Here is a 15,512-nt window from a genome sequence, read left to right as displayed (position 1 = left end):
CCTAAACCACCACCAATGCCACTGGGTTATACTGCCAGGGAAGGGCCTTATAAAGATGCCCCTGCACTGTTGCCTTGTACTCCCTATTCTTGTGCGGAGCAGCAAGGTTTTACTTCCTGGGCATGCACAGCACAGTACTGAAGCCAAGCAGAATACACATCCAAGACTTGGAGGTTATATAGGGATGACAATGAGCATGGTAGGGAGGGTTTGAAGACTAGTAGAGCTCAAATTTTGGACCCTAAGGCAGCATGCCACTCTAATTGCTTCATTTGCATACCTATCTTTACTGCTGGTTTCTTGATTTTAAGCAGGTAGTTCTCTTTAATGTGAGATGACCACAATTACATCCCACGATACTATTGTGTGCCATTGGCCCTAAGAAAGTCTTAGCATTATTAGAACTTACCAGGGTCAAGACCATATCACTGGCAGTTGAAGAATACCTCCCAGGAATAGAAAAATATAACTGCTTTCTTTCCAAAAACAGCACCACAGCTGTCTACAAGTTGTGATCAGGGGCGGACTGAGAACCCTCAGGGCCCCCAGGCAAAATAAATCAAGGGCCCCCTTCCAGGCCCCACCCATGTCCCACCTCCAGCCACGCCCATTTCCCACCTCCAGCCACGCCCCTATCCCGCCTCCAGCCACGCACTACACAAAGAACAAAAGTGCAATAATAATCAGTGCTGAGGGATATTGGCGCAGGGATCAGTTAAGTGAATAAAGGGTCTTTATTTAACAGGGAGGGGGGTACGAGGCAGAGGCAACGATCGTGGGCCATCGAGGGCAGCCTTTCTGGCAGAGCTATCTCAGTGTCCTTTAGAGAGTGTGTTAGAAAGAATCCCCTCCAGGCCCCATTACAATGGAGTCAGTCTAATAGACTTGGATGGGGGTCTTTATAACAGAGGCCATCTCAGTGTCCATTAGAAAGAATCCCCTCCAGCCCCCATTAGAGACTACAATGGAGGGGACTCTTTCTAATGGGCCATCAAGGGCGGCCTTTCTGGCAGAGGACATCTCAGAGAGTGTTTTAGAAAGAGTCCCCCCCAGGTCACATTAGAGACTACAATGGTGTCTAATGGGTCCTGGAGGGGGTCTCTCCAACACTATGGTTCCTATTCACAATATAACAACACAACATAGCTCACTGATACCTAGGCCAAGTTGGCTCCTACCTTAATTACGGTTGGTGGCTGGCAGGCTGTGGCTTGCTGATTGACAGGCTCTGGGCTTGCTGGCTGTGGGCTCGCTGGTTGGCAGGCTGTGGGCTTGCTGGCTGTAGGCCTGTGACTGGCTGGCTCTGAACTGGCCTGAGGCCTGGCTGGCTCTGGGCCTGGCTGGCTCTGACCTGGCCGGCTCTGACCTGGCCTGAGGCCTGGCTGGCTCTGGCTGGCTCTGGGGCTGGCTATAATTAAAAATATAAATAGGCCACTTAGTTTGGATGCTGCTGTGCCTGCCCTTGGTACATTTTTATCATGGCTGCTAGCTAGGCCCCCCTGCCTGCATATATTTAATGGATGCTGCTGTGCCTGCCCATGCCCTTGGTACATTTTCATGGCTGCTAGCTAGGCCACTGCCTGCCTGCATTTAATGGAAGACTTCTCTCATCATTTACAACTTAGAAGATCACCGACAGACTCCAGTCCAGAGTTCAGACATCTGAGACACTGTATGATTCATCATCATCACACCACGTCACCACCTACCCTAACAGCTGTCCTGAGTTGACTCTCCTGTCAAGCTGTCTCCTGCTGCTGGCTGTGTGACCTGCGTTCAGCGTCTTCAATCTGGGGCTCTGGCTGAGGGCGGCTGACAGACAGTCAGTCAGCTCACCTCTAGGTAGGACCTGCAGCTGCACTCCTGTCTCCTGCTTCCCGCCGCCGCGGCACCGCTCGTCACACCCCCGTGACCTGCCCTGAGCCCATGTTGCTGAGGCAGAGGGCAGTGCCAGTGGCGGCCGGGCTACCTATCACAAGCAGCAGGCTGGGGATGGGCGGGACTCTGGAAGCTGCAGGCGCGCCACGCAAGTGAGGTAAAGAAAAAAAAAAAAAAAAAGGTCATTCATTTTTTTCCGCCCTCCGCACACCCCAAAGGCCGGCCGGCGGGTCCCCTTCCCGGCCGGGCCCTCGAACCACGTCCGAAGTGCCCGACCGCTCAGTCCGCCCCTGGTTGTGATATTACAGCTCAGCCCCTTTCACTTCAGTGGAGCTGAGCTGCAGTACCAGACACAACCCATGGACTGGTGTGGAGCCATTTTTTTAATAAAGGACCCATGTTTTTCTAATCCTAGACAACCCCTTTAACACTAGGATAACAGCTATATCAGTTCGACATGCTTTTGTGGGGCTTTTCCTTTATTAATATTGTACTGTGTGGCTCTACACCTCATTTTTTTCACAGTGGCTCTCAACTTGCAAAAGGTTGGTGACCTCAAACATTAGAAAGACACCAAAGATCAAAACGCTATCTCATAGTGACAGGTATATAAGGGAACGAAGTTGCCCTTCTACCCAAACCTAACAGTTTTAACAAATTGATAGAAAACAAAATTGGGAATTTTTAGGAGTTAGGAAAAATGCCCTTGAAGAGCCGGCAGGTACCAGTCTGTATTTCAGCCACTCTCCCAGTTGTGGTTCAGTATATTGATTGAAGTGTAACATATTTACTAGTTATTTTTTGGACTGCAAAGTGATTTTTGCGGCTTTGTGTTTTTTTGCCCGTGTATCCCTACTCCTCCTTCTCGAGAAGCTTTACTGTCTGATAAACCTAATCAACAGTTATTTTAGCAATCCACTTAGCACTCAGCCTAACAAAAACATCCATTTCAAATGTACTTTATCATCAAGCATCTGTTCTAGGCGTCTGATTGTAACAAACAAGTGAAAAGGACATCCTTCTTACTCATCCCTCATTCATTTCTGGCGTCCTCGCTGCGATCGTCTCCGCTTTCTATCTATACAGAAATACATTTTATCCCCAACGTCTTCATCTTAACGTGAGCTGCATATCGATCAGCTTCATGTAGGGATTCTGAAGCCATAATTAAATGAACATTTCATATTCTGTCTGTTTCTGCCTGTGAAAACACAAATCTGATATTAAGCGTCGTCCACGCACACGGTAAAACATCTCTTGCTGGGTTTTGTTGGAAACTGAAGGGAATCGTCCATCACAATATATAGGGAGCATGCTAGATTCATGGGCACTCAGGATATAGTCGGTGACAAACGTTTACTGGTTTCACATCAGAGAGTGGCAATTCAACCCATTGTTAACGCACGGAAGATATTCTATTACTGGGCAATTCAGTTAACCCTTTCAGGATGCAACTAAAGAACATTCCACCCAAAAAACACCGGTAATTACAAGTCACCGACTGCACACTTTCGTGATGTTGCTAAAACGGGCATTCATTAGATCAGTCAATATGGCCGTCATCACATCTCCATATGTTTCTAAAGTCATAAATGGCGAATCTACATAGATATATAAGAATATGAGAATGGATCACTGGTTAATGAAGCAGTCTTGACATCCCAGGCCACCCTTAGATGTGGGACCTGTGCATCAGCTTTCCCTGCTGAATGGGGGAACCAATGGTCCTGATGGCTTGTATGGCAGAGGATGGCTCCATGCAGACTGCTTTTTGGCCTCCATGTTTTGAGTAGAAAAAAAAAGCTCCAGGTCCTTTTGGTCCTCATTTGTTTTTAAAAAAAAAATTTGTAGGACAGCACAGCAGATAAAACGTTCCTATACAACCCCCCCCCCCCCCCCCCCCCCAAAAAAAATATATATAAAAAAAATGCACACATAGATGTATACTTATTTTTATTACTGGTGTCAATGGAATAACATATGCTACTGTATGAAATTACAGCAGCATGCATCATATCTTTCTGTTGGATCTTTCCAACTTACAGCCTTAAACGCAGTATACACAGAGCTTTACGGTATGGATCTGTTATTTTCCTACGTTGCACTGATATATTTCGGCACTCTATTGTGGTTGTTATTGGACAATGTATGGTATGGTTGTACAATATAATTGACAATATTATTTGTGGATTATTCTGTATGGCATCTTGGGGAGGGTGTAATAGAAGACGCAACATGAGGAACCATATATCCTACATAAGTTCCCCTTAAATTTTCACAAAAGCAAACTTAATAAAAATTTTATAATTTTTCTCCTTTATTTTATAGGATAGTCTTGAAGGGGTTTGTTCGATTTAACTAAAAATATGAGGACTCCCCCCTTCCAATTCCGATGCATCAGGTGCCTGATTTTAACCAAAATTTGAACAGGCTGTAATGGAGACAGGAATCCTTTTATACTGTTACAGATAGAGGGCTCAAAAATAAGAAACACAATTCTATTTGTACAACAGTATTAAAAGTAACCTTATACTGTTTCTTTCCTTGGTTGTCAGAAAGAACCACTGGTCCCACTGGTTGTCACTAGTTTAAACATACCTTCAAATATAAACCACCACATATACTGTGCATACTTCCAGCCTGTAGGTTCTTTGGGACACCAAGTGAGAGATTTTTCAATTAAACAATAATATTATTATTTTTGCCATAAAAAAAATAATAAGGCCCCATGCACATGGCCGTAATTTTGGTCCGCGGATCCATTGGATGTGGATCCATTCATTTCTATGGGAATGCAAAAAATGCAGATTACACTGGGGAACAATTTTGAACATAATTTTTGTTGAGTTAGATTTTTCAGCTGATTTAGACTAAAATAGGCATGCTGATTTCAAAAGTGCAGTTATTTTTCTTCTATTATGTCAGGTTTTTTCTCTACAGCTTAGTCAACTTTTAAACTCGCGTTTGGTGCAAATCCGTCATGGATCTGCACAGACGGATCTGTTCAGATAATACACCCGTCTGCATCCGTTCAGAACGGATCAGTTTGTATTATCTTTAACATAGCCAAGACGGATCCGTCTTGAACACCATTAAAAGTCAATGGAGGACGGATCTGTTTTCTATTGTGCCAGATTGTGTCAGTGAAAACGGATCTGTCCCCCTTTGACTTACATTGTGTGTCAGAACGGATCAGCATTTTGGTGTCCGCCTCCAAAGCGGAATGGAGACAGAACGGAGGCAAACTGATGCATTCTGAGCGGATCCTTATCCATTCAGAATGCATTAAGGGCAAAACTGATCCATTTTGGACCGCTTGTGAGAGCCCTGAACAGATCTCACAAACGGAAGGCCATAACGCCAGTGTGAAAGTAGCCTAATCTTAATGCCGTTACTCTAGCCTGGATCGAGGGGCGCACTAGTGCTCTCCTATTGGCCGACCTTGGTGACCGGCAACAGGTTGGTATTTGTCTACGCTGTTCAGTTAGTCTTTGTGAAGAATATGGAGACATAAAGAGAGCCATTGAATTGTTTCAATATCACAAATACAATTGGATCATCTGTGTCGACCTTAAAATGGTTTCCTTCTTTCTTGGTCAGCAATGCGAATACACAAAGTATCATTGTTTTCTGTGCATGTGGGACAGCCAAGCTAATGAGAAGCATTGGGTGGAGAGGAATTGGCCTCCAAGATCTGACCTCAAACCTGGTGATCCAAGCATTCTGCATGAGACACTTGTTGACAGAAAGGGCATTATATTCCCACTTCTGCACAAGAAACTGGGTCTCATGAAGCAATTCGTTAAAGCTTTACCAACTGAAGGACATAGTTTCAAGTACATTATTTTGGCGTTTCCTAGCCTGTCATTTGAAAAAATAAAGGCCAGTGTGTTTGATGGTCCACAGATTCCGCAGCTCATCCAAGATGAACATTTCAGCCCTCCAAAATAAGGCTTGGTTATCATTCAAAGATCTTATCAAGGACTTTTTTGGAAATACATGAGCATCAAGATGTTCAACCTTAGTGCAGTAAGTGATGAGCAAAGTGAACAATTCCACCAAGATTTAAAGTTCATGGAGGAGACGGTATCAGGCTAGATGGAATGTACATATGATGGCTAACTATTGTTGGAGCATCAGGCGAAATTGTCCACAGATTGAACACTCTAGGAAAAGCAATCAATGGAAATTTTTACCTTAACTGCTACCTAACTTTACTACTTGCACACAATTTGACTTACAGTATACTTTGTATGAAAACATAACTTCAAATAAACATTACATTCAGGTAATTTTTGCATTGTTTTCCATTGTATGTACATTTCGTATGTTTTTTTTTTTGTAAAAAGGGAGGGTATCCTGTAGCTTAAAATGTTGATGTGATAGAGAAAACTGGCATCACTTTTGGATTCAGAAGCCAAAAGCTAGTCAAAAATAAGTGTCAGATGTAACTCAGCAAAAATTGTGTTCCTTATAGAATATGTCCTATACTTGTCCATTTAGCAGACAAGAAAAGCCATTTCTACTACTAGAACTACGTAGGAAAAATGCAACATGCAACAATCTACTACTAGGAAAAATTCAACATGCAACATTCTACTACTAGGAAAAATGCAACATGCACACGGCAGGTATCCGTATTTTGAGGATCCACGTTTGCAGACCGCAAAACACATACAGTCGTGTGCTTGACTCCTAATGGGGAAATTTGTATACTTCCAATATTCTCTTTTGGATGACCAAATTGTTGGCCATATTAAACAAGTGAAAGCTAAAGAGAGGGAGGTGAGTACTAAATAGACGTCTGTCGCTATCTTGCTCTGCTTTACTGGCATGTATAGAAAAAAAATTAAAAACATCCAGCCGTTCTTTGTGGAGTATTCTTGGGAGATGTGTTAAACATGCCTAATTTCCATTTTTAATTTGCATTTTAATTACCTGTCTCAGTCTGAAATGAGAAGGATAACCAGAAGAGAGTTTTCTGAATCTCACTGGCTTGTGAGGACATTTTGACAATGTACAAAACAACTCGATCACTATTTTTACTTTGCAATAATTTTGTTACAGCAAATGTACTAGAAATTCTTTAAAAAAAAAAAAGAATTTTATATAAAAAGGGGGATGTACCTTTATGTAATTTACGGAATGTGCAACAATTTACTTGCCTGCTTGGAATTGCTTGCTTTACAGACATGGTGAGGAAATGATCAGTGGGAAGATCACTGGATGGATGGACAAACGAACAGATAGATATGAGAAGTATAAACAGATGATAGATATACAGATAGATAGATAGATAATTAAAAGTTTATGAGCCCTTCAGGTTTTTTTTCTACATAAATTTGACCTAAAACTACATCAGATTTTACATGTGTCCTAAAAGTATTTAAAGATAACCAAATCAAACAAATGAGCCAAATATTAGACTTGGTCATATTTATTGAGGAAAATGATCCAATACTGCATGTCTGTTAGCGGCAAAGGTATTTGAACCTTTAGGATTAACAGATAATTAGAAGGTGAAATTAGAGTCAAGTGTTTTCAATCAATGGGATGACAATCAGGTGTGAGAGGGCGACCTGTTTTATTTAAACAACAGGGATATATGAAAGTCTGATCTTCACAACATATAGTTGTGGAAGTGTATCATGGCACAAACAAAGGAGATTTCTGAGGGCCTTAGAAGAAGATATGTTGATACTTATCAGGCTGGAAAAGGTTACAAAGCCATCTCTAAAGATTTTGGACTCTACCAATTCACAGACAGACCATTTACAAATGAAAGAAATTCAAGACCATTATTGCCTCCCAGGAATGGTCAACCAACAAAGATCATGCCAAGGGCAAGGCATGGACAAGCCAAAAGGCTATTAGAACAATGTTTTGTGGGCAGATGAGACCAAAATAAAACTTTTTGTTTAAAAGCATTACATTTGGAAAAAGGAAAACACTGCATTCCTCCATAAAAAGCTCACCCCATCTGTGAAACATAGTTGTGGAAGTATAATGGTTTGTGTCTGTTTATGCTGCATCTGGGTCAGGACGGCTTGCCATCATAAATGGAACAATGAATTCTGAATTATACCAACTAATTCTGAAGAAAAAATGTCAGGACATCTGTCCGTGAGTTGAATGTGAAGAGAATACGGGTTCTGCAGCAGGACAATGACCCTAAGCATACAAGTCGTTCTACCAAAAAATGGTTAAAGAAAAATTAAGGTAACTTTTTGGAATGGTCAAAGTCCTCAAGACTGTAATCCAATAGAGGTTCACATACTTTTGTCCCTCACAAACGTGATATTGGATCATTTTCCTCAATAAATATATAACCAAGTCTAATATTTTGACTCATTTGTTTGATTTGCTTATCTTTATTTACTTTAGGAAGTTTATTAATTTATGCAGAAATGTAGAATATTCTGAAGGGTGCGCAAACTTTTAAGCACCACTTTAGATAGATACAGCAATAGCAGAGCATAGGAGACCTACAAAAGTTCACAGCATCATGATTCATCTTCTGCCTGCATGCCCTTGTATCTACTACTTATATTACATTTTCACATTACTTTACCTTTCAAATTTTATTTTTTTCATTGTTGTCAACTTGAAATTATTTACTCTAAAAGCAGTGTACCCTGGGTAATGTGTTCTAAATGCGGTTGTTAGTTTTTTCTTATTCTCACTAGAAGAGGCACTTGTAGACTCTTGTAGACTACCTTGACCACTAAATGTCTGTAAAGTGAGAGTAGATGGATGTAGAATTGTGTTTGTACAATCTATTCTATTCTAACCAACAGCTCTCCTTCACATATTCAGAGAATCGGAGAAACAAGAAACCATAATCCATTTCTTTCTGTCAAGGTAGAATGACAATTGAATGGGCTTTGTTCAAAAATAAGTAATTCACTATAGCTCACAGGTACCCTAGGCTACAAGTATAATCCCAATGTATTGTTCACCCGTAACAAAAGTTCAAGAGACTCTGTTCTAACTCTGAATGCGTTCAAGAGCTATTCTAGGGATGACATAAAACGCTACACATACAGTATAGAAGTTTAAGCATATTCATTATACTTAATTAAAATAAAAATAAAAAAGTTTCTTCTAAGTTCTTTGCCCTCCTACTTCAGGACACTGTATTGCTAAATATCAACTTTTTCCATCTGCTACATCACCCATGAATTACTGGCAATACAGTATATGCCTTGAGGGACACATACGGTCATCAGGCGAATTATCTATTTTTCAAATAGCTATTTCTGATCAATGCCCCATGTAAACATGACGGAATCTCTGCTCTATATGTAGCAGGCATGGCCAACCTGCGGCTCTCCAGCTGTTGTAAAACTACAACTCCCACAATGCCCTGCTGTAAGCTGATAGCTGCTGGCAGTCTGGGCATGATGGGAGTTGTAGTTTTGCAACAGCTGGAGAGCCTCAGGTTGGCCATCCCTGATATGTAGTGTGATTGCACACAACGCAGTACACATAGCTGACCACCATAGGTTTTAAAGCCAAATGGAAAGGCATTGGAGGTGGATTTCGAAAATGAAGACTAGTACAGCGCAGATAATTCGGGAACAGCATTCCTCTATGTAAAACATGCTGTAAATGATAGGTGTCAGCCATATGGAAAAATATGGTTGTGTGAACTTCTTATCATAAGGGAGGTTATAGCCCATAGTACTAAAAATGAGCAAAATGTATATTAAAGGGATTGCCTAGGTTAGAAAACCCATTTTAATATAACCTAATTGAGTTAATAGAAGGGAGTCCTCTGTTTAGATGCTCAGGTTTTGGCCATAGTGTAGACCTGTCCTGTCCAACATTATATAAGCTATGAATTGATTACAATGGGCATTGTGTAATACTTAATTTTTCCTGCAGTTGAGCTGCTGAGAAACTGAATTCTTAAAGACAGGTCTCCCCACAGATTCCAGCTGATCTCAAGGGGTCTCAACAGTGGGACATTTTGTGATCAGCTTATTATCAAGGAACCCTTCTAACAAGTAGGGATAGTCTAAAGTAGAGAATACCATATTTTTTTTCCTGTAAGGCATGCTCCCCCCCTCCCCCCCAAGTGTGTGTGGGAAGAGGGGTGTCAATGCATCTTATGGTTATAGAATAGAAGCACTCATTAGTACAGGATGACAGGGAAGCAGTGAATGCAGCGCTCTGTACTCACCGCTTCCTGGTCCTCGGCCGCTCACTGTGCTGTGACTGCGCACAGCGTGAGGACCTCTTCACACTGTGCGCGTCAGGTCAAAGCACAGTGCACGGCAGGAATAAGAAGAGAGCTGGATCCTAGGAGCAGTAGCGTCATTGTCCAGAGCAGGAGAGGTAAGTCTATTTTTATTTTTTTGCTCTGAGCATGGGGAGGGTCTGATCTGTGGTCTGGGGGTCAGTCACATTGGGGGTCTGATTTAAGGTCTGAATGGGGGGGTCTTATTCATATTGTGGCTCTTATCTGAGGTCTGGGGGGGTCATTCAAATTGGGAGTCTGATCTGAGGTCTGATTGGGGGTCTGATCTGAGGTCTTATTGTGGTCTTATTAACATTGGGGGTCTGATCAGAGGTCTGATTGGAGGTTTTATTAACATTGGAGTCTAATCTGAGGTCTGATTGAGGGTCTTCTTAACATTAAGGGTCTGATTGGGCCTCTGAGCTGAGGTCTAATTAACATTGGGGGTCTGATTTGTGATCTGATCTGAGGTCTAATGAAAAAAAAATATTTTCTTATTCTCCTCCTCTAAAACCTAGGTGCATCTTATGGGCAGGTGTGTCTTTTATGGGTGAAAAATATGTTATGTCCTCAAGACAGTCCTCTGTTTCCCTCTGTTAGGTTTTAGAGTTTAGCTATCATTTCAGTTATTAATTTAATATAGTGTAGGGAAAGGGATGTTAAACATTTTTGTAATATACTTTATTAAGTTAAGGGCTCTTTCACACCTGCGTTATTGTCTTCCGGCATAGAGTTCCGTCGTCGGGGCTCTATGCCGGAAGAATCCTGATCAGGATTATCCTAATGCATTCTGAATGGAGAGAAATCCATTCAGGATGCATCAGGATGTCTTCAGTTCCGGTACGGAACGTTTGTTGGCCGGAGAAAATACCGCAGCATGCTGCGCTTTTTGCTCCGGCCAAAAATCCGGAACACTTGCCGCAAGGCCGGATCCGGAATTAATGCCCATTGGAAGGCATTGATCCGGATCCGGCCTTAAGCTAAACGTCGTTTCGGCGCATTGCCGGAGCCGACATTTAGCTTTTTCAGAGTGGTTACCATGGCTGCCGGGACGCTAAAGTCCTGACAGCCATGGTAAGTGTAGCGGGGAGCGGGGGAGCAGTGTACTTACCGTCCGTGCGGCTCCCCGGGCGCTCCAGAGTGACGTCAGGGCGCCCCAAGCTCATGGATCACGTGATCGCATGGATCACGTCATCCATGCGCATGGGGCGCTCTGACGTCATTCTGGAGCGCCCCGGGAGCCGCACGGACTGTAAGTATACCGCTCCTCCGCTCCCCGCTCCTACTATGGCAACCAGGACTTTAATAGCGTCCTGGGTGCCATAGTAACACTGAAAGCATTTGGAAGACGGTTCCGTCTTCAAATGCTTTCAGTACACTTGCGTTTTTCCGGATCCGGAGTGTAATTCCGGCAAGTGGAGTACACGCCGGATCCGGACAACGCAAGTGTGAAAGAGGCCTAAGATATTACTTTGCACTAGAAAACATGATGTGATGAGTCTTCTTAGGAAAGCTCTGACTCAGCATTGAGTCTGTCTTAAGTCTTCAGTTCACTTCTGAAGACACCTGTGTATACCTTACTGTGGGTTTACATCTGCGTTCTGGATTCCGTTATGGCTTTCAGTTATAACATGGTTATAACGTAGAATAATGGAATCCATAAGACGGAAGTCAAAACGGAAGCCTTTAGAGGCATTCCGTTTTGATCCGTCTTAATAGAAGTCTATGGGGCAGCATAACGGATCCGTCTGGTTCCGTTATGCAAGACAGAAAACAAAGTCCTGTCGACAGGACTTTTTTCTCCGTTCTGCATAACGGAAACCCTACGGATCAGTTATGCTTCCCCATAGACTTCTATTAAGAAGGAAAGCAAAACGGAATGCTTTTTAAAGGCTTCCGTTTTTGCATCCCATCATAATACAAGTCTATGGGCAGCATAACGGATCCATCCTTCCATCTTATTGATTCCGTTATTTTCCGTTATAACCATTTTATGTTTAAACTGTTTTATTTAAACATTTTATATGAATATTGGCATGACAAGAATAAATAGCGTACAGTTTCAATTTACAAGGATCTGAAAAGGCCAGTAACCTAGACAAGCGTAGTTTGAATACAAATTTCAAGTGCGCTACTCAACTCCCACTGTAAAGAGGAGCATCCTAGCTAAAGTCATTGCTTAGGTACCTACGCTGAAACGCTTTTAACAAATTAACGCTACAAACTAGAAAAGATAGCAGAGGAGAAAGTAGAGAAAGGAGAGAGATTATAGAAGAAAAGAGGGAGAGAGGGAGGGAGGGAGGGGGGGGAGGAACAGACGGGAAGGGGCAGGGATAATCTGTAAAGGCTAAGCAGGAACTCAGCTGTTATAACCATTTTATAACGGAAAGCCATAACGGAATCCAGAACGCAGATGTGAACCCACCCTTACAGAGGCTTCTGGCCTGTCTCTTGTCACTACCCCAGTCCCTGACTATGTACCTGTGCCCTGACTATCACTGACTTGTTACACACAGGCGTCTTCATCGCTCAGTAGAACACTGAAGACATACTCTCCTTAGCGATGCTAAGTTAAAGAAGACTCTTAACGCTCTGTTTTCTAGTACAAATAGACATTTTTCAATCCCTGTACCTATACTATATTAAAAATAAACTGAAATACTGGGAGATTCCAGTGCTGAAGCCTGCAGAATTGTGAATGCAACTCTGGAGTATAAGACCATAACTAAGGACCAGTACAATATAAGTTGTGGCCAGTGATCGGCTGAGCGATCATTTAGTGTGTGTTGAGAGGCACAAGGTAGTAGAGACCAGGGGTGTAACTTTAATTTACTAGAATATTGCCCTGTTAACACTAAATTAAATGCATTAATAATCATTTATATCTATTAATGCATAAACTGGTATAACTCAGAATGAATCCTGTCAATGCTGAATGATTTTATTTATAAGCAGAATAAAAAATAAAATAAAAATAGTAACAAGAAAAAAATGCATTCAGAATGAAAGAACAATTCAGCCCAACACAACTGACATGAACTGTGCTTGCAAAATAGTTGGCAACATTGGTTCCCCCCGCGAGACAAAGGGCAGATATAAAACAGTCTTGTTATAGTTAACCCCTTAGTAGATGAGCAGCTAGTACAGAGAATATGAGGTCTCCAGCATCTTGAGGCATTTAATGTCCATATCCTTGCCTCCTGCTTAGTTTGAAGTTTCTGAAAATTTTAAATTTTTTAGATTTTTGTGTTGCAGTTACTGTTCTTTTAAATAACAATAGCAGCATTGTTTGCTGTATGTAGATCCATAGATATTGACTTAGGTGCAGCCCAATGACATCATTATGACGTCACAGTTCTTTCAACATTGTTTCTGAAAATGTCTGACTGATCGATGTCGCGTTCAGCTTGGTAATGATTTTCATGCTATAGGCTTGCACAAAAATATCCACTTGCATTCCTTCAAATTCCATAGAGGTTGTAAGTATTCAAAGCTGGTCTGTACATCACACATGTATGTGGTACCCATGGACCAGCTGATGATGATGATGATGATGCACACATGTTGCTTAAATCACGTGTTCCTTGGGTTCGGCAAGTCAATAACTATGGGAGGATTTACTGGCTGATAATTGACAGTACATACTGAGGAGTTGACGTACGTGGTGGTTCCATCTGCCATGACGCCATAACCTACAACATAAGAAATACAATATCTGGGTTACTGCTGACCAAACTTAAGTGCTCTTTCGCTTTACAGTAGAGTTTGGTAAGGGCCCATGACTTTTGATGCCTGGAGACCCAGAACACTTTCAGTCTGCCTCTGTTACTATCATCTATTATATGTGGTCACATTACGGTACTGTTTTTAGCATTGAATAGTGGTTAGAGACATAGCTAGCAGGAGGGGACAGTGGCCCCTGCCCACTTCCATGGTAGGGTCCACAGGACAAGCATCACTCTTAACAGTATCGGTGGTTGCAGGACACTGATACAGTTGAGGCCTGTGGTAGAGCAGGGAGCTACAGTATATCCTCCCTGCTCCACTATTCTCTGACTCGTGAGCCACAGGTCAATTCAGACCTACAGGATGCTGAGCCACATACAGGACATAAGCATCCCAGTGCAAGCCGCATGATGACATCGCTGCGTCGTGCTGCCTGTGCAGGGACTCTAGCTTTCCAAAGAGCTCTCTGAGGTTTGAGGTAAGATGTGTGGCTTTATTATTATTATTTTAGGGGGGCATTATTTTTTATTCAAGGGGCACAGGGGCATTATTATCTACTTAGTGACAACATAGGGGATTATTATTTATTTAGGTGGCACAGGGGACATTATTTATTCAGGTGCATTATTATTTTATCTGGGGACACATGGGGCATTATTACTTTTAGGGGGAACTTGAGGCATTACGGGGGCATATATTATTCTTAAAGGGCATTTATTGCACATTATTACTTTCAAAGGGTCAAACATTGGGCATTATTATTGTCTATAAGCAAAAAGAGGCGCAATTACCTTATAGGGCACTGACGCGTCATTATCTAAGGTAGCAGTCCCCAACTTTTTTTTTTTTTTTTCAACAAGGACCAGTTTCATGCAAGACAATTTTCCAAGGGAGTAATACAGTACAAGCAAAGTGTATGAGATGAAAAATTTCATGCACACTTTGCTTTTTTTCTTAGGCCGAGTTCACATCAGCGTTCAGCCTTTCCGTTCTCCTGCACCGTTATAGGAGCAGGAGAACGGAAAGGACGGATTCGGCACATAACTGAGCCGAACGGAGTCTACAGACCCCATAGACTATAATGGGGTCCGTTAGGTTTCGGCTCAGAAGATGATTTTGGAGAGGAGACAAAAGTCCTGCATGCACAAACTTTTGTCTCCGCTCCAAAATCATCTTCTGAGCGGAAACCTAACGGACCCCATTATAGTCTATGGGGTCCGTAGGCTCTATTCGGCTCAGTTATGTGCCGAATCCGTCCTTTCCGTTCTCCTGCTCCTATAACGGAGCAGGAGAACGGAAAGGCTTAACGCCGATGTGAACTAAGCCTAAGCTGCATACAAAAGTATTAAGGCTTACCAGAAAAAAAACTCCTCCTCGTACCCGCAGCCCTGCACCAAATCATCCAGGGCCCGGTACTGGGCCGTGGCCCCCTCTTTGGGACCACTGATCTAGGGGATAAAAAGGGCTATTCTTACCATCTAGAGGCGAATAGAGGGCATGAATACTATGTAAGTGGAACAGCATTATAACGTTGTGGGGGCACATAAGATGACACTGTTATTGTGTGATGCACTAAAATAATATTGGGCGCTATGTATCTGGCCTTATAATTTTTGGGAGGCACTATTGTTTTTAGGGGTACTGTCATGCTACTATTTTTTGGGAG

At 42.3% G+C, this 15,512-nt stretch overlaps 1 protein-coding gene across 1 annotated transcript in view; it reads right to left on the bottom strand.

Annotated features, from left to right (window-relative positions):
• Positions 1 to 13,693: 13,693 nt before the first annotated feature.
• MPPED1 (metallophosphoesterase domain containing 1) overlaps positions 13,694 to 15,512 on the bottom strand; it is a 50,379-nt gene continuing 48,560 nt past the window's right edge. The window contains exon 6 of the mRNA XM_040439179.1: positions 13,694 to 13,812. Coding sequence (XP_040295113.1) covers positions 13,694 to 13,812 — 119 coding nt within the window. The remainder of the gene's footprint in view (positions 13,813 to 15,512) is intronic.

This window comes from Bufo bufo, chromosome 1 (genome assembly GCF_905171765.1).
Source record: "Bufo bufo chromosome 1, aBufBuf1.1, whole genome shotgun sequence".
In the NCBI taxonomy this organism is placed as follows: Eukaryota; Metazoa; Chordata; class Amphibia; order Anura; family Bufonidae; genus Bufo; species Bufo bufo.
The sequence above is the reverse complement of the archived record's forward strand: the minus strand, read 5'-3'. Positions and strand labels throughout refer to the sequence as shown.